Raw genomic sequence first — 27500 nt, 5'->3', positions numbered from 1 at the left:
CTTATTCTTTGTTCCGTCAACCATGAATCATACTGCTGCTTTCTAGGCTTGTCCTTGCCGTGGTCATCGATGTTTCTTGAACTGTGAACTCAATTGTCTCTTAGACTTAAAGTTTGTATTGAAGGAAAAATAGAAAATAACGAAATACCTGGGAGGACAGCGAAGACTACGCTCTTTTTTCCATAGCATAATCTTGCTTTAGAGCGAACTTCAAAGCTGTAATTTTGACCTACATCAATCTCAGGGTTCTCATACGAGCTCAATCTCCATCGAGTTTCACTTCCTGCAGTGCGATTTGCCATGATAATGTGGTAACTATCAACACGCCGTACTACAATTTCATAGGTCTAAACAAGGGAAAACAAACAAATTTAGATTGCGAAACGAAAGGTGAAAAGGTTAAAAGTGAACCCAATTATTTTTCTTGGAACTGGCACTGTTTAAAATGATATCGTTGTTGTTATCTCTCCTTTTGCCTGACGACTGAATAGACCTCTTCAGCTAGTACATTTTGTTTTCCCATTTCAGACCACGTGATGTTACTCTTGGAAAACTTTCTTTCAAATGTCGTCCTATGCACGTGAATATGTACGCATAACGTATGAAAAAACAAATTCCCTTGAGAACATCACGTGGTCTGAAATGGGAAAACAAAACGTACAAGCTAAAGAGGTCTATTGCAATCGCGACTGGAAGCGACATAATTACTATAGATTAAACTTTGATCACATTGGCCTTAAGTTTGTGCGGGAGACAGGGTCGAGCTAGAATTGCATCGTGGGACTGTTTTGGGGGAGGGATTTTCATTATGGCGTAAGTGCACGGAGCAAGAACTCGAGTTGCAAGAAACCTATATACCAGGAGCTGAGCTTCCCAAACCACCAGAATATTGTACAGTGGCAATTTTGAAACGATGGCCCACTTGCTGAAGTGCACACCTGTCCATTTGATCAACGACGTTGACTTAGTAACCACGTAAGTTATAAAGATCTAACCTAAGTCAATTTTTAGCGTAGAACAATATACGAAAGTCTTTTTCTTTTCAGAGTAAACGACTTCATAAACTGCGGATTGTCACCCAAAACAGTCCCACAATGCAATTCAATAAGGCTCTCGACCTTGTCTCCCGCGCGACTTCAAAGAGGCCAATAGTGCAAGCAGAGCTAGTAGGAACTTAAGGGGTATTTACATGAGACCGTAATTTACTGGTCGCCAAACTTTATAGTCTTGGAATTCCTCGGGATTCCACAGGGTTGATAAATGGCCTCGCCACTACGGATAACTCTCTATCGGACATGTGGAAATTTGTTGATGATACAACGGTCTCGGAAATTGTTCCATAGTTTGGCGCGAGTAACTCACAAGCCACAGTGGACCAACGTCCTTAACTGGTCAAACGCCAACAATTTCCAACTGAACTCACTTAAGTGCAAGGAACTCCGTATGGATTTCCGCAGAAAAGCAAACGGAGACATTCCTGCACTTGAGGTCAATACTAAGGATTTTAAGAAACGACGATGGCTACGTCTACGACAACGCCACAAAGCAATAATATCATTAGTTGAAAGATCATAAATAGTCGTGCTGCACGTGCAGCACGGATTTTAGCAAGTATGTTTGCGGTCCTCTGCATAACGACGACGTGAAATCACCAAATTTGAAGTTTTGACGACAACGTAAGCATGCAACAGAGAATCCCTCATTCTCTATTTTAACTTTGAAGCCGCTCGTACCGATTTATTTTTAGGATACTTTGCCCACATTGTACGACGCGAACTAGACTGAATAATCGCGAAAGACTTACGATAGAGCCAAGTTATATTTTGAGGTGACGTTTTCGTTTCCTACTAACACCTTTGAAACTGTTAAATAAGCTAAAGTAGTGGGCGTTACACTAAGAGATGATCTAAAGTGAAATGATCATGTAGGTAATATCACCGGTATTGATCGCGTATCTCTCATTCAATGTTACTGTGCGTGTATACGCTCTGTCTTAGAATACGCCTCGCAAGCATTTCATGTAAGTCTACCGGGCTATTTGTCTGATCAGATTGAAAGGATACAGAAGCGAGCCCTAAGGATTGTGTATCCAGAACTTTCGTGTAGAGAAGCGCTAGCAGACGCCAATTTGATGCCACTTTTTGAAAGGCGAGAACACTTGTGTATTACTCTGTTTAATCACATTATCGAGAGTGATGGCCAGCATAAACTGGCTAGGTTGTTTCCTGTGCGCAACGACACAAGATACAGTCTAAGGAACAAGCGAATTATTAAGACCAAAAGGTTTCAAACTTCTTTTATAATGCATTTTTCAAATAAGCAACAAATGTAAATAGCATGATAATGTTACATTAGGGAATTTTTAGGGTATTTAAGACATTTTATAACTATATTAAGTATTTTCAGAAACCCATAAGGGTTGAAACGTGTAACGCGCATTCACAGCTTCCGAACATTCAGTGCGAACTGATTGGTTGAATGTTTCAGTACTAAGTACCATATTTGGAACCCCCTCGCGCTTTTTGTTCCAAATATGGTACTTAGCAAATTGAATATTCAGAAGCTTGTTTCCCAGCCCACAAGGGGCCGTTACACGTTTCAACCCTTATGGGTTTCTGGTATTTTTAAAAGATGTATTTTTATAACACATGTAATTCAGCCGTAAAGCTGCGAGTTGTGTTTCTCAGTAAACGATTTATCATCATCAGACCGGGACGAACTTGTACCGGTATGAAATTTGTGCAGCCGTTTACATGAAACCGGGACGAAATGCTTGCTGCCTGGTTTCGGGACGAAATGACTTGTTTTGTCTAAAAAATATATGGGCTGATAGCTTGTTCCAGGCTCCCAGATAGAGAGGGCAAAGAGAAAAAAAATGCGTGCGAAAGATGAGTGGGGGCTTGGGTCGAGGCGCTTCGCCTCGACCCAAGCTCCCACTCGCTTTTCCCACGCAGTTGTTTTCGTTTTCCCGACTATCTGGGAGTCTGGTACAGGCTAATGGGCTGACCGAAAAGCATAGAGGATGGAAATCTCTGGACCCGGTCTGGGATTTGTTGTCATTTACATAAGATCGGTAGACCGGTACGAGAATTTCTCGTCTTGGTCCAGCAACCGAGACGAAGTCAGACCGGTCTCATGTAAACGCATAAAAATAAATGTGTGGAGGCCGATACGAACTCATGTAAATACCCCCTAACTCACACTGGTGAAAGTTGAAAGAAATCGGAAGATTATGATTAACCAATAGATGGTTTGCAGCTAATCTCTAGAGACACAGATAATAATGCTGCAATGTACAATTGCTGGCGGACGAACAAAAGGAGCTAATGACAGATCTTTTGTTTTCGTCCACCAACATGGCGACAATGATGTCACTTGAAAACCACCTATTGGCTTTATAATAAGCCAACATAAAAAATACCATAATACTCTTTGTTTGTCCCTCCAACATTTTGCGTAAGCATTATTTTATTTTCTCTTGGGACTTACAATGGTCCCAAGAGTAACTGGATACAATGATTATGCAACATTTGGGAGGGACAAACAAAGAATATTGTGGTATTTTTATATTGACTAATACATGAATGCTTTTTAATTGTCATACAAAACTGAGCACATGCTGATGAACACGCTGGTATTACTTCATAATTTATCTAATTTGTCTACTTCTAATACATGGGCTAATCTTCCGTAGTTTTTATCTGCTCTCTTTTCTTCTTGTTTTCCATTTATTATTTTTGTTTTTTCTTCTATTTATCTTAGATTACCAACTGTTTATTGCCAACTGCAATTATTCTAATTATTTAATTATGTTACTCAGCTAGATTAGCTTCTTAGTTATTCTGAGTAACTTTGATCCGTTATTGTTCCCGCTACATATTTGTAAATCTATTTTCCCACTTAAACAAGGTAGGTAGTTGTGAAATAAGAAACTGAAATGTGTTACTGACTTTTGAAGATATAAATATATATTTATACTGACAGAGTACTAACCTCAATATCTTCCGCATTTTGAGGTTTTTCCCAAGTTAACAGAAAGCCTTCATCGACACCAAAAACGTTCTGGCTATTGTTCACTTTGACAGAAAAGAGATGGACTGCCAGATTAGTGACCTCATCAACGTTTGAAGCCAATCGAACAACAGTTTCCGAGGAATGACCAGATACGCCATTGACCACTGCTCGGACAGAAAAATTGTAATAACTGCCGCAAAAGAGCGTCAATTGTTTGTGTGTATCAAATACTTTCAAAGTGGTAGTGTCGCCGCAAGAAATACAGCGATAAGACACAAAATAAAACTGAGAAAAAGAAAAAGAAAGGAAAAATATGTTAGTTGATTGATTACTGTTACTGATCGTACGTGTAAAAAACCAAACACTGTTCAAGGGAATAACACCTTCGAACTTTTCAGTCCTTTAATCACTGACAAAAATAAATATAACCCATTTTCCCACCCTTCTCCTTTTCGGGAATCAATGATAAAAGGATGCCATTGGAGGAGGGCAAGAGTGGCCTTGATTTTCATTTGAAATGACCATAACGGGGCAAAAACAAACTCTTAAGCCCGGTTTACACTACAGCCAATTTTTGGCACGGTTCGGGTGAAATTGGCACGGGTCCCAAAAAAAAGGTTCGGCTCGGATAAAACTTGCAGTGTAAACAACCCGTCAGTACCAAATTTCATCCCTGGCGATCCAAAATTCTGACCCGTGCTGGGACCTTCGGCCAGGTAGTCTGAGCACGGATGAAAATGGTACGGGAGCTGAAAAAATAGGCACGGTTCGGATAGAACAAGTAGTGTAAACACTTTAAAGGGCCAAATTTGAGCCTTAATTCATATAGGCTAGCGGTTTTTTAAAGTACATTTCAAGATGGCGGCTCATTCTCCACCAAAATCACGTTGACGTTCTTCATTATAGTTGAACTGCGCATGGCTCCATGAGAAGTTACGTGGGCCCAAAAATTTTGGTACGGTATTTTTGGTACGGTAAAAATGGTGTAGTGTAAACAACGTTTGCTGTTCTCTTTTTTGGCACCCGTGCCAATTTCACAGGAGCCGTGCCAAAAATTTTCTGTAGTGTAAACCGGACTTTAGACCACCAATCCTGCAAAAATGAAAACACGGAACTTTAACAAAGAAAACGCCCCCTCCAAGAAAAAAGCATATTTCATGACGTCAAGAGTCCATTACACATGAGTGAGAATCTGGTATCAGGCTTGTTTCCATCAGCGTCAGAAAAGTGCTATTTTCAAACCAAGTTTTGCGGGAAAACCAAATAGTATACTCGTGAAATTAGAGAGTAACTTCACGCGCGTTTTGTCCAAAATCAAATACTCTCGCAAGCCTTTAGGCTAATTTCAATCGTCACCATTTGATTCCCAAACTTACACCAAATCGGCTAACTCAATGTTGTACCCAATTCAAGCCTTTTGAGATTAAAACGCATCATTTTAAGTAATGATCCGTGTAAGGTGGATAGCAATTTCTTTTCTTATGCATAAATGGTGCTTTCCCCACATAGGAATCTTATCATACAGAGAATGCATAAACCTACAGGAAGGCCGTTAACGTAATAAAATTCATTTACAGCCCATTTTGAAAGGATGTTTTTTGTGTTAAAAGATTTTGACCAATCACAAGAGTTGAAAACAAAAGCCAAGAAACGTTTACAATTCTAAATGTTCCCCACATATGATTTCTGTGGTATTCAAACTGAGAGCAAATTTTGTTATATGCAAGATGGTTGGAAAGTAAGGATGAATGTAATACTGCTTTATGAAGTTTTGTTAACTTTTGCTGTTTAAGCCAATCGGAAGTAAGTACAGACAATAGAAAAGTTATCACCTTTTTGCATTCCAATTGAATTCCAACATGTTCGTTGCCGTTGTGGCTATCGTTCTTATCTGGACCGTTTGTTAATGTCGATGCTACATTATAATGCAAATACAACTCAAAAAGAATCTTACCCTCGGGAGATTTGAATTGGGTACAACATTTGGTCAATTGTTTATTAGCTATTGATATCATGGGTGACGAATTACGTTCATAAGACGCCATTTTGGCACTGTAGGAAAAGTTGACATGGCTGAAATTTCGCGGCATAATTAAGGAGTAATTTGTCACCGATGTCATTCATATTAAAACACAACAAATGATGATTACATTATACGCTGTCACCAACGAGAAATCTACATATCTGTTTTATCTAGCATCTAAAGTAGTTTTCCATTGTTTAAGTTCTTTTATAAGCAGACTGGACCTCGTATCCTGAGAAAGCCTTAAAGTGCCCCTGTGATAAAAAAAAAACACTTCCTTTTTTCCTTCAGATTTCCTTTTTCCTTCCTGACTGGCAAAATTTTGAGCTTTGATTTTTATCCAAAGGCCGTTTACTTTGAGTGTAAGTTTTGGATTTCACGGTCCGCCATTACTCACGTTCAAAACTGACCGATTGGACCTCAGACGGTTGGATCCAGGGAAAAGTGACGTCAGAGGCTCACTAGCTTAAAATTTCAGCGTGTGAACGCAGCTTATTATATATGCAAAGCGTGAGGTTAAAAGTCTGAAAGCCCAAAACCCCCGTGCTGCATATTAATTATGCGGCGTACACACGTATTGCATTCTTAAACTAGTGAGCCTTTGACGTCATTTTCTCCTCGATCCAGCTCTCTGAAGAACATAATGTTAGTAATAGCGGACCATTAAATAGGCCGGAAAATTACAGTTAAAATAAAGAGGTGTCTTTTTGAAATCAAGGCTTAAAACGTGGGTCACTTAGTGTTTTGTTAACATAGTTTTGAAATCCAAAGAAAAATATGAATTGATTTTTTGGTTACAGGGGCACTTTAACTACCATTCCTTTCAGTTAGCGCGTAACGCAACCCTGGACACACAGTATAGAACACCGTAACGTTAACAATATTACCAAGCGAATCAAATATACCTCGAAATAACGAACATTTCTGTTATTATTCGAGAAATTCGTTATAACGAACTAATTTAGTCCTCAGTCCTTTGGCACTTCGTCAAAAGGAGGTTTAACTGTAATGCGTTTGTTGAAACATGAGCCCACATAATAAATTTTTGATACTCAGTACTCATTTAATGCACAGTTCATATCAGTTTCATTGCTGCATAGCTGGCACTATTTTTGTCGTATTAAAAGGATCTGAATTGTTGCAAGAATGGTTCCCACATGCATGCGATAAAATGCAAAGACTGCGATGTGAAATAGTGGTACAAAACGCTGAACAGAACGATGCAACATCGATATGCAAGTGATTTTACACTCCAAATCACTCATATATCACCCTTATAGGCTCTGGCCTTCTCAACCTGGATAAAAACTGAACATAACCACCACATATCTGACTGACAACTTTACTTCCATTAAAATTGGGCACTACTCCGTGTTGAGTTAAGCGCCGTTTACACGAGCAAGTTTTCCTTGACAAGTTTCCTTTGGCAAGGAAACAGACGACAAGGAATACTAATGAGATAAATTCCCATTATCACGCTCTTGCTCACTGCAGCTGTCAAAATATACAAAATGGCGGCTAAAAGGAAAGCAAGGTGGAGTGATCGAGCTTCGACGAGCTAGGGACTGGAACATTTTTATGTACTCACTGAATAACAAGTATTGTGGGCACACGCTAAACTTGTCACGTTGATGTCCCACATGAATTCTAAATCTAAGCTGCCGTTGTAGGATGAGAATAAGGGAGCTTAAGGAGGCTCGTAATAGTTTCTCCTTTTTTCAAACAAATAAACATATTCTGTCCTTAGATACAGTTAGGGTAATCACATCAAGAGTAAATCTGGCCAGGATATTAAGTACCCATCATACATCATAGATTTCTCACAGCACATTTTCCTCCAAAATAACGTTACCGTGGCAACGATATAAGGCATTTCTTTGAGCCTTAATATCAACATATTTTGTCTTTTTTGAAGAAACGGGACGGTGAAATCTTCCCATTTAGCGTTACCAGATAATGTTAAAAATAATCTCTAAATATTTAAAATTCAACAAAATTTGTAAGCCAGTTTTTCAGAAAAATGAGTTTTTATGAAATGCCGCTAATTTTTTTCACCTACAGAATTTTTTAAATTTGAAAGACAAACGTTTTAAACGAGTAAAGTTGCAAATTCAGACGCATTTACGCATGCGTCACCCGCTCATTCGAGAACGCCCGCGAGTGTAACTACAGGCCAACACAAACGGATTTAAGTGACCATTAAACCGTTTGTGTAGAATTTTCATAGTTTTCGTGAATAGGAGATGTCTGTTTATATTCCATATGGCAATTGGAAGAGAGGTGAGCGAAATTAGCGGCATTTGTTTATTTGTGGTGAACCATTTTGAATCATGAGCTGACGCGAGCAGCTTTTAGAATTGCGTGTGTCGCTTACGCGCGCGCGCTCAGCTGAAACCCTTTCGAGCCTCCTTAAGCACGCGCGTTTTTGATAACCGGACGGTAATCGGAAGAGGGAAGAGAACATTTCGCGTGTCAGGACAGTGGTGTCTCCCAGATTTTTTATACCAACCATCCCTAATGGAGAAAAGGTACTTAGCACTGCAAATGTGGTTGTTATGAAGACAAGCTAAAAGGGAAAACAGCTCACTTCCGGTTGCTGTCCGCGTCTCAAAAACGCGCGTGCTTAAGCTCCCTGCTAATATTAATTTAAACCAAAACGTCACTTATGTGTCAACTTTTCTTACAAATGAGAATCTTTGACTGGCAGACTTGCATTTCCACTTCCTGCACTAATGGTGTTTACGTTTGCAGAGAGCCCTTAATTTTGGAACAACCTCAAGACAAAAAGTTGGAAAATTCCTTTGACGACATTTCCTCACCTGAGGATGACCACCTCTCGGGGGTGACCACATAAGATTGACCAGGCTCCCGTTGTGCTCATCTACCATTGCATTCAATTGGAGAACAGGTCCCACAGTAGAGGGCACATGAACTGTTGCCGCGGTAGACCTTCCCATTCCATACCTTGTGCTCACTTGGATATAAACCTGGTACCTCGATCCTGTGCTAACTGACAAATTTGCTCGTGTTGCATCAAAGCTATATACGTATTTGTAGTTGAATTCCTTGTAGATGCAGTCCTCACATCTGTACCTGAGCTGGTAATTCTGAAGAAAAATAGGCATGTATTATTTTCTTTATTGTTTAATTTGAGATCGAAGTTTTGAATTTGACATTCGACTTTCAGGTTTCAAATTTAACTCGCAACTTTTGAATTGAACTTCACACATAAATCACTTGACCTTCAATTTCATATCCTTGGTAACGGTAACCACTGATGTAGTTGACTGAGGGCTCGCAAGACTCGGAAATTTAGGGATGGCTGCTGAAATATTGAGAAGACTGGCAGAGGTGGTACAGGAGACATGAACAGTACTTTTTTTCCTTTTATCCCTTCGAAATTGATCGAGTAGTTTAAAGACTTGTTATCTGGTTATTTGAAAGTGGAATGATCTGACTTTTTGTGGAGTGAAGTCACTCTGTAACGATCTGACTTAGAATGATTCGACGGGACAAAAGTCTAACAATTTCGTCAGGTTTCTGAAGTTCGCTATCTATCTTCACTAGTGTTTCGAGCCACATAATCTAGTCTTAAAACTACTCCATCAATTTCGAAGGGATTAAAGAGAAAGTACTGTTAACGTCTCCTGTCAGTCTTCTCAATATTTCAGCCGCCATTCCTAAATTTCCGAGCCTTGCGAGCCCTCAGTCAACTACATCAGTGGTAAGCCGTTACCAAGGCTACGAAATTGAAGGTCGAGTCATTCATGCGTGAAGTTCAATTCGAAAGTTGCATGTTGAATTTGAAACTTGAAAGTCGAATGTGAAATAAAGAATTTTCCACTTCAACGTTAAATTCAAAACTTCGATCTCAAATTCAGAACTTGGATGTCAAATTTAAAACTTCGATGTCAAATTCAAAACTTCAATGTCGAATATGAAAATCAAGACTCAAATTTGAAACTTGGATGTCAAAGCAGGATTATCACGGATTTATTTATTTTTTCGGTTCTTCGTGGCGCAGCGCATTCTGGTTAAATGCAACGCAATCTTGTTAAACGTAATGCATTCTGGTAGGTACGCACGGTGTAAGTGTGGTAGTGCAGTGACTTGACACAGTGCTTTATTCCATAACTGTCAACTGAGCTGCGTTTTGTTTTCCAGGACGTAATATGTAAAATACTAAACCCAGAAAGATTGAAGGAAACAAATGGGAATCGAGAAACATTGGCTTCACATCAAGTTTAAGCGTGTACTGAGTGTCTGACAGTTTCCACGACAAAAGTTAATTGAAGTTAAGCCCTGATCGATCGAGAGTTATAAAATTGCCATCAGCAACAAAAGTTGCGACATCAAAACAACATAAATTTTGTGCTGCGAATATGTTGAGGATATTACACGGCCGCGCTCGCCTCGCCTCGCCTCGCCTCCCTCCCTCCCTCACTCTCTCACTCACTCACTCACTCAGCCCGGATGACAATATGGTACTTCACAAAAAGTGGTGGATTCGAGAATTCGTGGCAGCTAAAATACTTTTCCTTAAATCCAAATTATGTTGCCGCTCGTTCGTTTCGCAGCAATAACCAAAAATCCAATCCGTCTTTTTCTTTGAATTTCAAACTCATGTTAACTTAACACTAAGTAACCGAAGTTTTTAGCCTTGATTTTTAATTTAACTGGAATTTTCCAGTTGAATCGTCTGCCATTACTAACTTTAAAATCTTGAGAGAGCTGGATCGAGGAGAAGATGACGTTAAAGACTCGCCAGTTTCAGAATGCAATGTCTGTGTGCACGGCTGAATTAATATGCAGCACAGTAGTTTCGGGCTTTCAGACTTCTAAACTCGAGTTTTGCATATATAATAAGCTGCGTTTACGCACTGAAACTTTAAGCAAGTGAGTAAATGACGTCACTTTTCCCTCGATCCAACCCTCAAAAACTTACACTCAAAGTAAACATCCTTTTCATAAAAATCTTGCCAGTAAGGTGTTAAGCAAACAATAGGGCCGTTTATACGAGAGAAAATAATCCGCGGCTTACTCTGGCCGCGGCGTACATAATACGCGAAAGGAACTACAGTATTTATACGAGTATAAACTCCCAGGCAAGGATAAGCCGCGGTTTGAGAAAGCCGTGAACGTAGATTTTGTACCATTTATACGGGGTGTTCGAGTCTTATGTAAGCCGCGGCCAGAGACAGCCGCGGCTTATTTTCTCTCGTATAAACGGCCCTAATGTCACTTTTAAGTATATTTGGGTGAATTTTCAGTTTTAAGATGAGAGCTATGACTTTAACAAAGATCAGGATATCAGGGGTCGGGTAGTATGTTTGAAATTGAGGGGGGGAGGGGGCTAGGTTTTGGTTTGGAACACGGAAGTGTAAGGGAAGAGGGAGAGGTTTAGGAGAACACAACATCGTAGGAAAAAAGTGGGGGGCTACAGCCCCTCCCTGGGTATTTTTTAAACACACAGAAATAGTACTTACATAAAATCCAACTGGATTGACATCTGTTGGCTTTGACCATTCACATTGAAGGTAGCTATTGTAATAAACGCCTTTCAAGACGCTACAGGTGAAGTTGCCAGGTATTCCGTTTAAGGGTGGAATATATACTACCAATGGATAAGCTTCACCTCTGCCACGAGATGTGATCGCTACTACGTCAAACTCGTAGGCTCTATCATAATGGGTCACATTGACATCCAAAGACGTTGAATTAACTACACGAGTCGTCAAACCATAACTGGGGCTCCAATAGCAATACGACCCACTACTACGAACACAATGCCAGGACACTTCATACTCCTAACAATCAGAAAACCATGACATCATATTTACCATACACATTCAAGTATTGTGTTCTTTGACGACCACACAGAAATGCACACAAACACATGATATCGAAAATCATGATAAATGGTTTGAACGCAGGAATCATCATAACAAGTGAAGTACGATCGTCCAAGTGAGTGTATAGTCCTGAGAAGGACCGTTTAGAGTGGCATTAAGGACTTAACAGGGAGCTTCAGGACGTTCGCGCCCATTGCTACTGCGCATCCTTACAGCGCAAGCAAATTCACATGCCACGTCATGCATCGAGCGTTCGTCCGGGCAAGTTCTCTCCAAAACAAAGTCGGTGACCCCCCATTTTTTTTACATTTCTGACATCACTAACTCATCATCTTTCAATGATGAAATCTGCAGGAAAAAATCAATGTTAGAAAATGTTCACGCGAACGTCCTTAAGCAGGCACGTTTTTGAGACAAGGACGGCAACCGGAAGTGAACTGTTTTCCTTTTTGTATTGTCTTCACACAACCACATTTACATTGCTAAGTATCTTTTCTTCATTAGAAATGATAAGTAAAAAAATCTGGGAGACACCAATGTCCTGGAACGCGAAATTTTCTCTTCCCGTTGCCGTCCGCGTCTCAAAAACGAGCTTGCTTAAGCTTCCTAAAGATCTACGACGCAGTCGTCAACGAGAACGCCACACAACAATAATATTATACACTTAATCTATGGTCCCTCGGGAAACACTTACAAAAAGCACTACAAAACTCACTTACAAAAAATCACTTACAAAACTAACTAGTTTCCCGAGGGACCAGACATTAAGCGCTGTGTTATATATTTAGACTTTCCCTGCAACGGAGCTAGCAACAACTGCGGAATTGTATCCCGGTCGGGATACATTTGAATTTGATCAGGGCCACGTGACCAAGAATCAACCAATCATAGTGCTCGTTTTGTTGAGCGAAAGTCTAGGTGTATAACAACATTGGTTATATGACGAAAAACAATCGTGCTGCACGTACTGCACGTGCGGCATGCATTTGAGCACATTTCAATAAATATTAAAAATTTTGTTTAAAGTGCTACTATGATAAAAAAATCACTTCCTTTTTTCCTTCAGATTTTGAAAGTGTGTTTATTTGAGAAATGATTTTTATCCAATGGTTGTTTATTTCGAGTGTAAATTTTGGATTTCGCGGTCCACCATTACTCACGTTCAAAACTGGCCAATTTGGACGTCAGAGGGTTGGATCTAGGGAAAAACTTAAGTCATTTACGGACTAGCATAAAATTTTGGTGCGTAAACGCAGTTTATTATATATGCAAAACACGAGTTTAAAAGTCTGAAAGCCCCAAACTCCTTGTACAACTGTCAAGCTGTCACCTTTTTAACCAATGACTGTTGCTGTTATTGACTGTTGCAAGTAGCCAATCACAAAGCGAGAAAAGCTATTGACAATGCTCACGCCAATTTGAATAAAATTCACGTTTGCGGCGGTTTACTGCGTCTTTTCCCTTCATTTTAACCCGGAAATGAACCATTTTGGGGTTTTGTTATTGTAAAAAACAAATTGACGTCAGTTTTTCATGCGTCTGTCCTGTTATTTATGATAAATTGCGTCATAATATTGTCAAAAGTTTGCTATGGAAAACAAAAGCCGCAGGCTAAATGTTATGACGCAATCTATCATCAACAGGAGAACAGACACAAAAAAACTGATTTCAATTTGTTAATTTCAAATCCAAAGAAAATGAAGAATCCATTTTTTGGTCATAGGAGCACTTTATATAAAGGAAAAACCTGATTTTGGGTGATCCATTCCAAACACAACTTTCATATTCACAAGAATTAGTTTTTTAATTAACGAAGATAAGACATCTTACCACGTTCGGATAAGTGTACGAATAATACCAGTGCCAGTGTATGTACAACTGCAATCCATAGTTTCCACTCACGTACGAATAGACAGAGGAAACTTTCACACTGAGGGGTGGCAATGTGTGCTTGACATTTGCATAGGTTCCTCTACCAAAAGGTGTGACAGCATAAACATTAACACTGTAGGTATAGCCTGCCAACACAGGCACCTCGAATTGATGGACTTTTTTTGACACATTCCCATGGTTATTGGGGTAACAGTAACTGGCCCTGGAGTAATTACAGTACGAAAAAGCATAGCTCTGCAAACAAGAAAACAAAAGTTGATGTTGTCTGGGCTTATAAACATACCTGAAACCAGAAATTACCACAGAAGAATCCAAATGGAAAATTCCAAGAGCCTATGACCCGGAGCCTCCATCTTCTATATTAATAACGTCCTGAGTCTACCCTGTCCCGTATCTTGTTATTTTTAGAAGCAACTCCCCGGGCATTTTCGCCCGTGTTTTCACAATAACCAATCACAAGCCACTGATTACATCACGTGCAGCACACCCCAAACACGATGGTATTTCAAAATAATGAAAAGACATAGCAGTTCTAGAAATAAAACGATATGGCACAGGGTTGACTGAAGGGTATAATACGTATGTGGGGGAGGGGGGGGGGGGGTCCAGGTATTGGGTATTGAAAATTCATGTTCCCTTTGCTTGTATGTAACTTGCAACCACTCTCAGTAAATTTAAGAAAATTGGGTGAACGGAACATGTCAAGTCCAAAAGAATGTTCCATGAAGACAAGGACCACTCAGCGATGTTTCTGCAATGTTTCGGCAGAACTTTGCACGTGCAGCTACACAATTCCTGGCTGCGAATTCAGATTTCCAATACGGGATATTTTCAATTTCTATCGGAACAACATGGGCAGCAAGCGGTTTCCCTTTTAACAATACAACCAACAAAAATCACCCCATGCAAGACTCTGAAATGTTTATATTTGAAGTGCCGGCTATAGACGAAAGAGAGAAACGATCCTTGCAATTATCTGAACAATTTATAAGAGACAATTGCTTAAATTGTCCAGATGAGTGCAAAGCTAATTTCTCTCTTTCAAAAATCACCCCAATTTGATTGCACAAGAACAACTGGGCCCGTTTTAAACGTAGAACTTTTCATGTGCCGAATCTAAAGCAAATGGTAAAAATCTATTGTTTTCGATCATTTGCATTAGATTCGGCATATGTTAAGTTCGACGTTTGAAACGGGCCTTAGACTTTCTTGATTTCTTAATCGAAGGGTTTCGAGAGGGCGACTTGGACCCAGTCTAAAGAACAGTATACTCATATTATAACTAACCTGTAATAGAGACAGGTTAGTTAGACTAGCGGCAAAACCATGACAGAAATAGCGATAATACTACGAACAAAATCTAAAGCAAAACTCATAACAAATGATGGCGCTAGTACACTCAATGAAGCTATTTCATGACTGAACACAGCTTACACACACAAATCGTTCGCGCAAATCGGTGGCGGACTTTTTGTTAGAAATATCGCCCGATTTGGAATTGGCAGATAATCTCACGATTTGGAATTGGTACATAATCGTAATGTTTAGAAAGTTCTCAAATTTAAAACGCTATTAAAAACTCTTAAAACGGTAATCATACCTATTGATTCCAAACAATTCTGGAGATCCTACCATTTCATATAATTATGTAAAAGTGTTAATTAACGATGGAAATTGTAGCTACGATTATTTCATTAAATTGCTTGGCCTCGCTGGATAACGACAATTATAGATGAAATCATTCAAGCAAATTCAAAGAAGATTTTCGTTTTTGCAAACGTTGGCCGTGTAGCATTTTTATTTGAACAGACTTAATTGATTAGAGTGTAATGTGAAGTGCTAGTTTTGTACCCCATATGAACCATGTGAGCGTTAGCCCTACTGATGGAAATGGGCCCACACAAGGACAGAGCAAGCGATGCAATGGCTTCTCTACTGGAAGGAAGGAAGTTCTAACTCTGTTATCCACAGGATTCGGGGAAAGTCTTATATCCCAACTGATTTTCGTAGCGGCCAAAATACAACGAGGGCGACTTCATGTCACCGTGGTAGTTTCCTGTCCACGACAAAGCATTATCGCTGATCACATTTGGACAAAAATGGGCCTTTCGGCTGCCTCTGTTCCTGATTTAACGATAGAGAACGATAGAGGAACTCTACACGATTTTAGCAAGTATTTGGTTAAGCCGAAAAGGCGGCTCCACAAATGATTGCTCGATCTCCTCGTAACTCCGGAATACTCCGATACACTTGAAAACAAAGTATTCCAATTTTCAAATTATTGAATTAGTAAAATACATATCTATAACCACAAAGACTCGATAAACCTTTGAAATAAAATGGTGTAGGTATTAGAATATCTGTCTAGTATTAAAGTGTGATGTAGCAGTTGTAATGTCTGTATTTCATTAAAATAAATTAAAAAAGATAACTCCGCTTCGCTTTACCGAAATTTGGCAGTAGTTGTGGTCGACGAGTCTCACACAGTGGAGATGCGGTCAGGGAAAAAGAATTTCTCTATTACGATTCCCGTCGTTTGAAGTTTGTGTGCTAAATTTTTCCCTGACAAACGAAACACATTTTCCGCGAAAGGGACTTCGACGAATTACCGTACTGAATATTCAGCTACGCTTTACAGCATCAGCAATAGTTGTTAGGCTTTTCTGGCGAAAGCTTCCTTCCTTTACAGTTTTTTTTTTTGAGTTTCTGCCTCGAGCAAATTGAGCGAGATGCTTCCGTGAAGCATACACTGGGTTGCCTGTGGTACGTGTTACAGAAAATCAGAAAGCACTGAATTGTGTGGTATTGAACTACAGCATTCCAGTCTCTGAAGAATAACAAATAAAAGAGAAGCGAGAAACATCGGCTTCTGGGCTGACATGTTGATAATTTTCAAGTTCCCTCACAACTTCTTTTCACCACAAGTTTAAGCGTGCCCTCTGAGCATCTGACAGCTTTGTAATACCAAAGTTCACTGAAGTTAAGCCCTCTCCAGCGGGGTTAGTGTTTCGATGGGAGACCACAACAATATACCCGTCATAAAACAGAAGCATCGGACCGAAAATACTATTAACGCTAACAAATGCGAACTCAGCAAGGTAAATACTTTGTTAGCTTGCTTTATGCAAAACAAGAACGTCATTCTAAAAGCTTATTCTACGCAAAAAGTAGGTTCTGGAGGTAATTTTGAGAGTGGAAATCAAGGTTACGCCGCAGACGGAAAATAGAAACTCACGATTTAATTACGTTAACACACCAGAAAGACGCTAACCTCATTTTGACAAGAAAATGCTTTACTATTGCCATAAAAAAACTATCCAGTTAAGCTCGCATATCATAAAACATGATGAATTCATAAAGGCCACCTTTTTCAGCGAACAATTTTTTGAAACAAACAACATATTTGCTATTAGAGGCAAAAACCCCTTCTATTTCATTACGTGCGTGAAGAGAAGAACCTCAGTCGTGTCAAATATGCGCAATATTGCAACAAACTAAATTTCAGGATCAAATCGTTTCCATGAAGAACCTTTTCCTTGAATAATGAAGCACAAAATACACGACAAGCTTTCTTTCAAATGATTCTTGGCTGTTACATTTCCAATTATTTTTTTTACCTGAAGACTGTGCAGAGTTGATCACAGATCCACGTAAGGTGTTCGATTCGTTCAATCGTTCTCTGTCTTTGTTGAACCCATAAGTTACCAGAGAATTTTCCATTTGGTTTCAGTGTTCTACATAACAGCATACTTGGTTAAATATTATTTTAGAAATACAGCTCACTTTGATTTCGGCTCGACGGGCGATAGATTGTTTTTCACCGCCTGCCTAGTTTATCCAACTGACTTTCCATTATTGAGCTCCATAAGGGTATATTCTATTTAAGGATCCACTAAAACGCCATTCGCGTTACATGACTTTCGACGCCATTGCAGGCTAAGTTAATGATTCTCCTCTGTCCACCAGAGAAATATACGCATTTCAACTACCCTCTCGATCTTAAGAAAATACGCGCAGAAGGCTCTATGTACAAAGACACCACTTACTTAAAACAAACAAATCCCACCCACTTTCCGACTGGGATTGCCATACTGGCAACCCAGTAAATACACAACGCGTGGCTTTCTGTTTTCTGTGTTTTTTTCAATGTTTACTGCGGGTGCTCGCTGATTGGCTAATTTTTGGCAGCTCTCTCTGCGTGACATCAGGAGGCGGCATTCAAAATACAAAGGGATGCGTGCAGGCTCTCCTTCTCTCCCACCGAAGAGAGAGAGTCTGCTCACAGGCTAGCCTGTATGAGAACATTGTAGATCAAGAAAGAGAGCAAGACAGAGAACCCTGTAGAACACAGAGAGTCAACAAATTGAGTGTTGGAGTTACTTCCCCTCTCCCCCAGGAAGTCTTCTTCCAACAAACGTTTAACCAACAATGCTCTCTCAATTAATATCAACGACCACAAAAATAACTTTAAATAAACATTTAAAAAATTTACTTTAATAACAAAAAATACCAATGGAAAACGAGCAAAACTTAGATCGTGGGTTCAATTCCCACCCTGGTCAGAGTTTTTCTCTGTCCCTGTGTGGGCCCATTTCCATTAGTATGGCTAACGCTCACATGGTTCATATGGGGTACAAAACTAGCACTTCACATTACACTCTAATCAGTTAAGTCTGTTAAAACTTAAAAAAAGGTTTTGAGAAGTCAAACTATTGTTCTGAAGAATTGAATTTTTAATTAGCAAAATTACTGCTCTTCGTCATTTCCATTGTCCAAAGCGGGCTAAAGCTAAAAGGCTCCAAGCACTGAAAAATATTTCACCCAGCTGTCCAATACTATACAAGTGAACTAAAAAAATAATCCGATCAAACGATCTCCGCAGTTGCACAGTTCAGTGAAAGTCTCCCTGGATAAGGATGTCCAGATTTTCACGCGGCTGCAAAAATAGTAAATTTTTGAATTTGCCGTGAAATCGCCAAATTTGTAAAAGCTGACAGGATGAATAACACAAGTCGCCGAAAGAATCACGATTTTGGCAATTTTTGCACAACTTGCGTAAATCGCTAACATATCGTGCATAATGCATAGCCAATACGTAATGCATAGCCAATACTGCATAGCATAATGCATAGCCAATACATAATGCATAGCCAATGCATAATGCATAGCCAATACATGTACTTCAGAACTGGCCCCAGTTGTTCAAACGATGGAGAGCGCTATCCATTGGATAACTCATTATCCAGCGGATAAACACTAGCAAAACCAATTGAGTTATCCGTGGATAGCGCAATCCATCCTTTAAACTACTGGGGCCTGGGGCCCGTTTCTCGAAAGTCCCGAAAACTTTTCGGGCCCGAAAAGCCATCTGTGAAATTGCCAACCGCTTGTTTTGGAAAGCTGATCTTTTAACATGTTTTCAAGGTAACAAAAAGAAAATAACTGTGAAGTTTGACGAATTAAATCCTCTCCGTTCTTGAGACACAAAGGGAATTGTGACACCCGAAAATGGCCCGTAAAGTTTCGGGACTTTTGAGAAACGCCCCCCTGGACTCGTTCAAAAGCAACAGGCTATAAACCATACAGATACTTGTCCCTATCTTTTCAGTTTGTTACGGTTTTTGCCACTTTTCACAAAATTCGCAGTTTTCCACAGTTGCGTGCAAACCTGGACATACTATCTCGGACAAAGCACCCTGGACCCTCTGATACTGACGTGCACCGACCTCAAACAGAACCTCATGACCTTAAAGCGATGAACCCTGATTAAGAGCTGGGCTTTTTTAGTTAAAAAATTTTCTGATTTGGATGTAACATAGCTAGCGCATTTTCCCGCGCGTGCAGCCTCGATCTTATTTTTGTCCATATTTGGGCATAAAATTGGTGCCCAAAGATCCCCAGCTTTGTTCCAAAGAAAAGAGTTGCAAGTTACACGTACGCTTCAAGGTTATATGCGTCTGCTTCAATTAATTGCTTAAACAAAGCTGGCGTAAACTTGGACTGTGTCATACCTTAATTTCTTTAGGATCTAGGTCGTTCGGTGGAGTCCATTGAACCGTCATGGTGTAATTGTCAACAGAGGCTGACAACTTCTGCACTCTCCCAACGTAATAACCGATTACCAATGAAGCAGTGGCGTTCTTTCCCACATTTGAAAGGATCGTTTCTGCGTGGACACTGAAAAAATACGTTCGGCCTCGATACAACCTACGTAATGTGTAATTTGTTGTCGTCCCCGCAAGAATAGCAGAGCCACTTCTCCTGTACGACCAATAATAGCTTGAGTAGCACCGTGGACAATTCCAATATAACTTGTAATGGATCTTAAAGAGAGGGAAGACAAAAAACAAACAAGCGCATCAGCATGTTGCAATGCCAAGGAGGGACGTTCCCAAGAAAGAGAGAGTGTATCCAAAGGTTTCTTAGTCCTCGTTTCCAGAGAGTTTGGCCCATTTTACAGCATCAATCTATCAGTTTTTGAATGAAACTTATGGATCTATTCTTCCATTCACAGCAATTTAGAACAATTCAGGGCCCGGTTGTTCGAAAGCCCATTAACGTAATGCAGGATTATCATAAACCTTTTTTTCATGTTTTCAACTTTTTGGTGAAAGTTTCTTCGCTTCTTTTTGTTTTTCAAGATTGCCTTCGTCTATTATAAAGTTTTGCCGAATACCAGCGTTGAACAGCATTTGGGAGTAGAGAAAAAAACTCCTTGGTTAATTTTCAATCTGGGATTAGCGTTAATCGGCTTTTGAACAACCGGGCCCAGCCGGTCGAAGCGTTACAGGTATCATTCAAGAAGCTTACCTGAAGTACGAGCACTTATGTCCAGAGATACCCCTAATTAGATGCACGCCGATTTTAATAAGCGTCACTAAGTGTCCCAATTTTCTTCTTCTTCCCAACTTGAATATCACTCGTGTCTCGCAATACAGACAATTAACGTTACAAAGTGTCCCCAAATGCTGCTCGTCAAGTAAAGAAAAACATCTGCATGTACACTAGAGCTAGTTTCAATCGAGTGTCTTAAAACCATAACCAAAGTAATTACTTTGGCCAATCAAAAGCTGAGTGAGACCCAAGATGCCATTATTTTAGACACAACTATAAGCGTTCTTTGGTCAAGTAGTGTCTATATCATGCATTGAATCTGCTTGTTTTCATGGGCAAGAATGTAGACTTTTTCGGTGTTGTAACACTACTAAACATTGGTGCTGATAGAGGGGTTTTCAATCGAGTGTCTTCAAACCAAAACCAAAGTAATTATTTTGGCCAATCTAAAAGGACGGAGACAATCCAGTAAAACCAATCATAACTCGAAGTAATTACATGTAGCCGACACAAAGCGCGGGAAAATGTGCACGCGCGAGCCACGATTGGTTTTGGTCTCACTTTTGATTGGTTGAAAAAGTGGCGCGAGAACTTTGAACCAATCACTGAATGAAGTAATGCAAAACCGAAGCAATTCGCTAATTACTTTCGACACTCAATTGAAAACCGCTCTAAGCTAAAAATAACGCTGACCTTTCCCCTTACCTTATTTTTGAAAATTGGTAGCAAATGCTTAGACTTAAAGACACCCTTCGTGTTGGATGTCAAAAATTGGGCCTGTATCAAATAAGCTGCATTTGTGGACATTGGTGGGGAAAAAGACATCTTATTCGATGGTTTAACATACTATACGCGCAGATGAGGTATGAGCAAAATGTCCGCGAGTATTACATGTTAAACTATCGAATAGGAGGTTTGTTATTTCACTACAAAAAGGTGTTATTTTCCTTCAATTTTGTTTGGTAAGACTGTTTTAAAAAAAATGCATCATCTGTCCTTCAGGACCGGGTTGCTCGAAGCATGGTTAGCGGTAACGAGCGATAAATACCATGGAAACCTATAGGTTTCGGTACCTCTTAACCAACGGTTAGCGCTTACCAGGCTTCGAGCAACCGGCCCCAGGGAGCTTGCGAACGATGTAAACAGGACAAAAAGCCAGCAAAATATGCTTTATTTGATTGCATAAGCGAAATGACGAGTAACAAGCGATGACAAGCTAAATTTTCAGGCTTTGCATCGTGTTGAAAACAGTTTCTTTCATTGAAAAACTCCCGTTCGTGCGTATTTGCTCTGTTCTAAACCGGTCAAAAAGGGACACTACAGTGTATTAGTATCACCCAACTAGTGGCCTAATGCCAATCCTGCATTTTGATTGGCTATGCTACTAGAGGACTATTACTATAGTCCTCGAGTAGCGAAAAGCGTGATGTTTTCTTTCGTTTTATTTCCAAATAAATATTTCTTCAACTTGCATTTGCAAGAAAGAGAGTGTCAGAGAGATTTAGGCTCACGTTTTACAGTAAACGACAAACGTCAGCTTGAAACTCATGTCTTGCCCGTGAGGTACAGAAAATCGAGCAACTATAATTTTCATGTTTTAACGAAAAGCAACAGCCTCCCAACTGCTTGACTTTGTCGCGAAAACATAATTCTAAATTCCTCCATTCTCTCTTACTGTAATCAGTTATTGTTTCATCCCTGCACTGCTCTGTTTTCATTCAAGTCGCAAACAGCTTTTGGTACTATTTACATGTACGATTGCTGGTGGACGAATAAAAGAAGTCAATGGCAGACGTTTTGTAATTATCCACCAACATGGCCTTAATTATGTTATTTGAAAGCTACATATACAGTGTTTTCATGTGACGTCACGGCAGCCATGTTGGTATCTCCAACTAATGTTTCGGGAGAAAAACAAGGTTACTCAGTGATCACGTGAGTGAAAACACTCTTTAAACTACTGAATTTGGAAAGGCGTGTGGGTGTTTCTTTTGTTACCTCGGATACAAAACATAGATATGAAGTAGAAAGTCAGGCTTCCCTTTGTCATGTTTCTTTTACAGGGGCTAGGTTACGCAATTTTAGGCAATTTCAACACTGATCGAATGGTCATAGAATTAACTAAAATATGAAAATAACTTCAAAACTGTAGAAAAACTCTAACAAAACACAGGGAAGCCAAGAAGGGACATGGATGGACAAAACTGGAGAGGATTGTAATGGTTGAATTTGGGTAAATTTGAAAAACGTCGACCCACCTTTTTTCAAATTTATATCAGTCTATATCAAAATGTCATTTACAGAGCTGGAAAATCATTCTCAGTTGTTATGTGGCCGTGATTTTACAAATGAAAGACTCTTGCTCTGCGAATTTGACGTTTAGAGCTCATAATAAACAAAATTAAACAAAATTACCGAAAATAGCGTGACCTAGCCCCTTTAAATATCACATGCAGTTGATTCATTTCATTGCTTGAAATATAGTTTATTCTCGTTAACGGCAACGAAGAAGCCTGGGACTAATACCATGAGTGATTTAGGGTTACCAGTGAGGACATAGTGGTGCTCTGTGTTACTTACACAACACAAAATGACATACACAAGGCAAGTAAAACTAATGCAAAACTATCTTACCCGTGACAGATTAACCGTCCGTGGCGCAGACCATGATAAAGTCACAGTGTCATCTGTGTGCTCTCTGGCTATCAGTGGATCCACGGGAGCAGAGAAGGGTCCAGTTTTCGTACGAGCAGATACAGAGTCTGAAAGCTTATTGTCGTTGAACTTCGCCTGCACTGCAAAAGTGTAATCTGTGTTGAACTTGAGGTACCGGAACGTATAGCTGGTTTTCACAAGATACACAGTTCTTGTATGACTCTCTGACCCCACATTGTAGCTCGTCGTTATCTTGTAATTCTGAAAAATCCAAGTGGTGCAAAGATTAGAGAGAACACGTACTTAACAAGCTACTAGGTCTTACAGCCAGAGTAAATTGGTTTCAGAGGTATGAAGCCATTAAAGACCTGTTATGCTGGGATCAACCATTTTAACTGAAACAGTTCAAGTTTAAGGAGTTGATGTTCCTCGCAGAATAGCTTTCCGACCAATTTTGGTAGAAACATGATAATGGTCATTACCATACTTTCCCGCATTCTTAACTGTGATCACGCTAGCAGTCTACGACATGGTTCTTCCTCTCCTCCTTTCAATGTTGACTGTTAAAGTTTTCAGCAATTTTTGTATTGCTAGCAACATTGATAAGGAAGGGGGCTGCAGTGTGAGAGGTAATAGGTAAATTAATAACGCCCCAAGGAAGGTGAAGTGTCTCCACTAATTTTGCAAGTCGTTGTAGTTTGGCAGACCTCCCAATAGAGCCTTGATGACAAATTAATGCCTTCCATATTTTTCGCCATTGTCGCCGATGTTGGCAAGATCACAAACCCTTTTGACATTATCAGTAAAGTGCAGAGACTTTCGTTCCTATTAACTCTTCCTTCAATCAGCTGTCAGAGAACAGATTCGAAGCAATATTGCTTATCTAACGCAACGAATTGAAAACTAAACGTACTCGTATAGAAGTATCGTTGCCTTTTGTGCCATTCCAAGAGAGATAAACAGTCGTGACATCAACAATTCTTAATTGCAAGCTGTGTACTGGTGGGTGAGGAAAATCTATCAAAAGTTAAAAAAAAGAAAAAGATTTCCATTAATACGGCAGCATATAAGTCTTCCGTTCAAAGGCAGCGGCATCTTGACCAACGCCAAAACGAACAATACTTTCTTTCACAAAGCACATGCACTTGAGTTTACTGAAAGCAACGAAAGAATAACCATTGACCGAATGCATAAATGGCGGCCAAAAATATATTCTTTTGTTTATGTGCTAATGAGACTCACTAGCCTCGCTCTCAAGCGACATTTCTGTTATATATTGTTCATGAAAACGAGACTATTGAGGCTAATTAGCACACAAACAAAAGAGTATTTTTTTGGCCGCTATTTATGCATTCGGTCTATAGGCAAGAGAAAGTGGACCTTTTTTACCGATACGGCCACCATTTTGAATTCCATTCGCACAAATAGCTATTATGGGATTCTCGATGGCCAAATACGTACTAATTTGCCCCCATGGGAATCCCATAATAGCGCTTTGAAACGACGGAATTCAAAATGGCCGTCGAATCGGTAAAAAGATCTATTAGGGAGACAGAGAGAAAGTCGGCCAAGGAAGCCCTTGGGATTCAGTTATTTTTAGATGTCAAGAAAATGGAAGTTTGTTTCCCGAGACGCGGGTAACGTCAGGAGACTTCTAAATGGCGCTCCAAATGACTTTACGGTTTGTTGACGAAAAGGAGTTACAGAAGCAAGGAAATTGGTATTTATCTTCCCCAAAAGTGGAAGATAAGTTGTACAATTTCTTGTGAATCTAATGGCTTGATGGATGAAGAATACGACTCCGATAGCTGATAATGAATGTCCAACAGCCGCCATTATATACAATGCCAGATAACTTCGTAAGAAGTCTTGCTTAATAGACGCGGACGTCTCGGGAAACAGACTTCAGATCTAAAAGTAATTTTGTGAAATTCACATATCCCAGCAAATGCCCTGACACTTCTCTCTGCCTCATTTTCTCTTGTCATAGGCGTCTTTCAAAAGTGCCATAATACTCCTTTCATTGTTTGCCCTCTAAACGTTTGCATGAACATTGTTTAAGATTTTTCTTGGGACCATTGAAATCCCCAAGAGAAACTGGAAACAATGCTTATACAAAATTTTGGTGGGCAAACAAAGAGTATTATGGTATTTTTGAAAGTGTCCTATAGAAGCTACTGAGTTTCCGCCGTAAGTTATGCTTGGGTCACTGAGAAATACGACACTTCCTAAGAATAAGGAATGCGATTAGGAATTTCTATTAAATAGGGCAAAAGAACAAAGGCAGAGAAAGACCTTCAACTGGCATAGTTCACATCTTACATACTACACCACAGGCTCGCAGCTTTCTCAGTAAAACCATGTCTTGATGTAACGAACTAAAAAGTGAATGTCCCTACTAAAATGCGCATACCTATTTTGGTAAGAGAGTGGGCTGGGTCGCTATGAGGTCCTGTCAGACCAAGTGATACCTCGAAGACATAAACAACATCGGCTTGTAAGTTTCCCACCACAAAGCGCTCTTCTGTAGCGGACCCCATGGGCTGAGCGCTGACTCCACTGTTTACCGTCCCATAAAAGATGTAGTATTTCTGAAACAGACGATAGTGTGGTGATGAACAGCAGAGGACCAGAGCGTCGACCCAAGAACCTGCAATCCTCCCACTACGCACTATTTACAGCGATTTCGCAGATACAACTAATTTAATTACACTTTCTGTGAAATGTTCAGTTTCGGCCCCATGAATAGCTATTCCCCTCTTCACAGGGTAATAATTAAATACGGCTTTTTGGAAATATCAAGCGAAAATCCTCGTTTATATCCAGATACACACTTAATTAGATGTACTGTCAAAATCGATAAATATAAGGTGTTCTTTCAACGCTAACTAACATGAACAATGTAAGCAATAGAGGACGTTTTCCGTCTTTCCGTAGCCTCATCTAAACACCAGGGGGAGTTGGGAGAATTCTTCCAACTCCCCCAAGTGTTTAGATGAGGCTATGGAAACACGAAAAAAGTCTCTATTGATTTTATAAAATATTTCTTAAAAAATAATTCGACAATGAAGGAAAATGTTTTTTTTTTTTACTTCTTAATTGAAACAGATTTTTTTGATACACGCTCATAAATCCTACCAGCCAATCGAAACGCGCATCTGACAACACGTAAGCAATCAAAATTTGTGTGATGTCCTAGCCTTGTTTCCATACTCTCATATAAACACAGCTATTGACCAATGAGAGGGCGCGTACTATCGGAATTTTTTTTTTTTTAATACTGGTAGCTACTTGTATTTCTAGACACTAGGCGTTACACGGAGTAAAGTGTTGGTGAGAAAGGTAAGAAAGAGGACACTTTGTGACGCTTATTACAATCGGCCTGCATCTAATTAGGCACATTTTTTGGACACATCTAGCAAAAATAGCTTGATCCTTTTGCTCCTTGCCAAGCAAATAGCGTCCGCTCCATGGGCACCTGGTCAAACAAATCGTTACAAGGTGAATAGCGCTCGAACAGGCTTTCTTAATGGCGATGAAGCATGTCTGAAATATGGTGACCTGCCAGTGCCAAGATAAGCATTTTTCCACAGCCTGTATCTTACAGATGATTCCACAGTGACATTACTTTACCGCACCACGTTGCAAAGTTCGTTGGGAAATTGGGTTTTAGGTTACGAAGTAGCCACTTACGCGGCAAATTAGACAATCAATTTGCACACTTGGACACAACTTCCCAAATTCTACCAGATCGAAATTCGCAACTCTTTGCCGTACGAGGTTGGAGACATCGCAAACAAGTGATTTGAGTATCCAACACCATTCAAAGTAGCACCGAAGTTAAAAGTTACCGAAAAAGATAAATGTAAATATTGTCGAACGGTTCCAAGGTACAGGAAGTTAGCGAGGAAAGACTGCAGACAGCAAGAACGTTAACGGGAGATTATGTTTTTTACGCACAGTTTTGTAAACGATAGAGGCCGATTATGAAGTGGCGGGAATAAGATAATTCACAATTAATAGAACACAAGGTTGTTTTTACGCGCCAACATGCCATCCAAAGCTTCGATAAGTCATGTACCAACATGCGATTTGGGCTACGATACTCCACATTTTTACCCTGCGATCCAATTTTATCGGCAGACGACTAGGAGTGCCATTCATTTGTAAAGCTTGTCTTAAACAGTGGTGAGAAGAAGCACTATCCAGTTCTCCACATAAAGTTTCCA

At 39.8% G+C, this 27500-nt stretch overlaps 1 protein-coding gene across 4 annotated transcripts in view; it reads right to left on the bottom strand.

Annotated features, from left to right (window-relative positions):
* Positions 1-27500, bottom strand: part of LOC137982517 (uncharacterized) — a 313756-nt gene that overhangs the window by 124787 nt on the left and 161469 nt on the right. For all 4 annotated transcript variants that reach the window (XM_068829623.1, XM_068829622.1, XM_068829624.1 and 1 more), the window contains 9 exons: positions 25685-25862; positions 24185-24288; positions 23251-23532; positions 19794-20105; positions 13720-14016; positions 11524-11844; positions 8857-9144; positions 3994-4299; positions 149-347 (listed from right to left, as the gene is read on the bottom strand). In XM_068829623.1, the coding sequence (XP_068685724.1) occupies positions 149-347; positions 3994-4299; positions 8857-9144; positions 11524-11844; positions 13720-14016; positions 19794-20105; positions 23251-23532; positions 24185-24288; positions 25685-25862 (2287 nt within the window). The remainder of the gene's footprint in view (positions 1-148; positions 348-3993; positions 4300-8856; positions 9145-11523; positions 11845-13719; positions 14017-19793; positions 20106-23250; positions 23533-24184; positions 24289-25684; positions 25863-27500) is intronic.

This window comes from Montipora foliosa, chromosome 13, assembly GCF_036669935.1.
Source record: "Montipora foliosa isolate CH-2021 chromosome 13, ASM3666993v2, whole genome shotgun sequence".
Taxonomy (NCBI): Eukaryota; Metazoa; Cnidaria; class Anthozoa; order Scleractinia; family Acroporidae; genus Montipora; species Montipora foliosa.
This window is presented reverse-complemented; position numbering and strand designations above follow the sequence as displayed.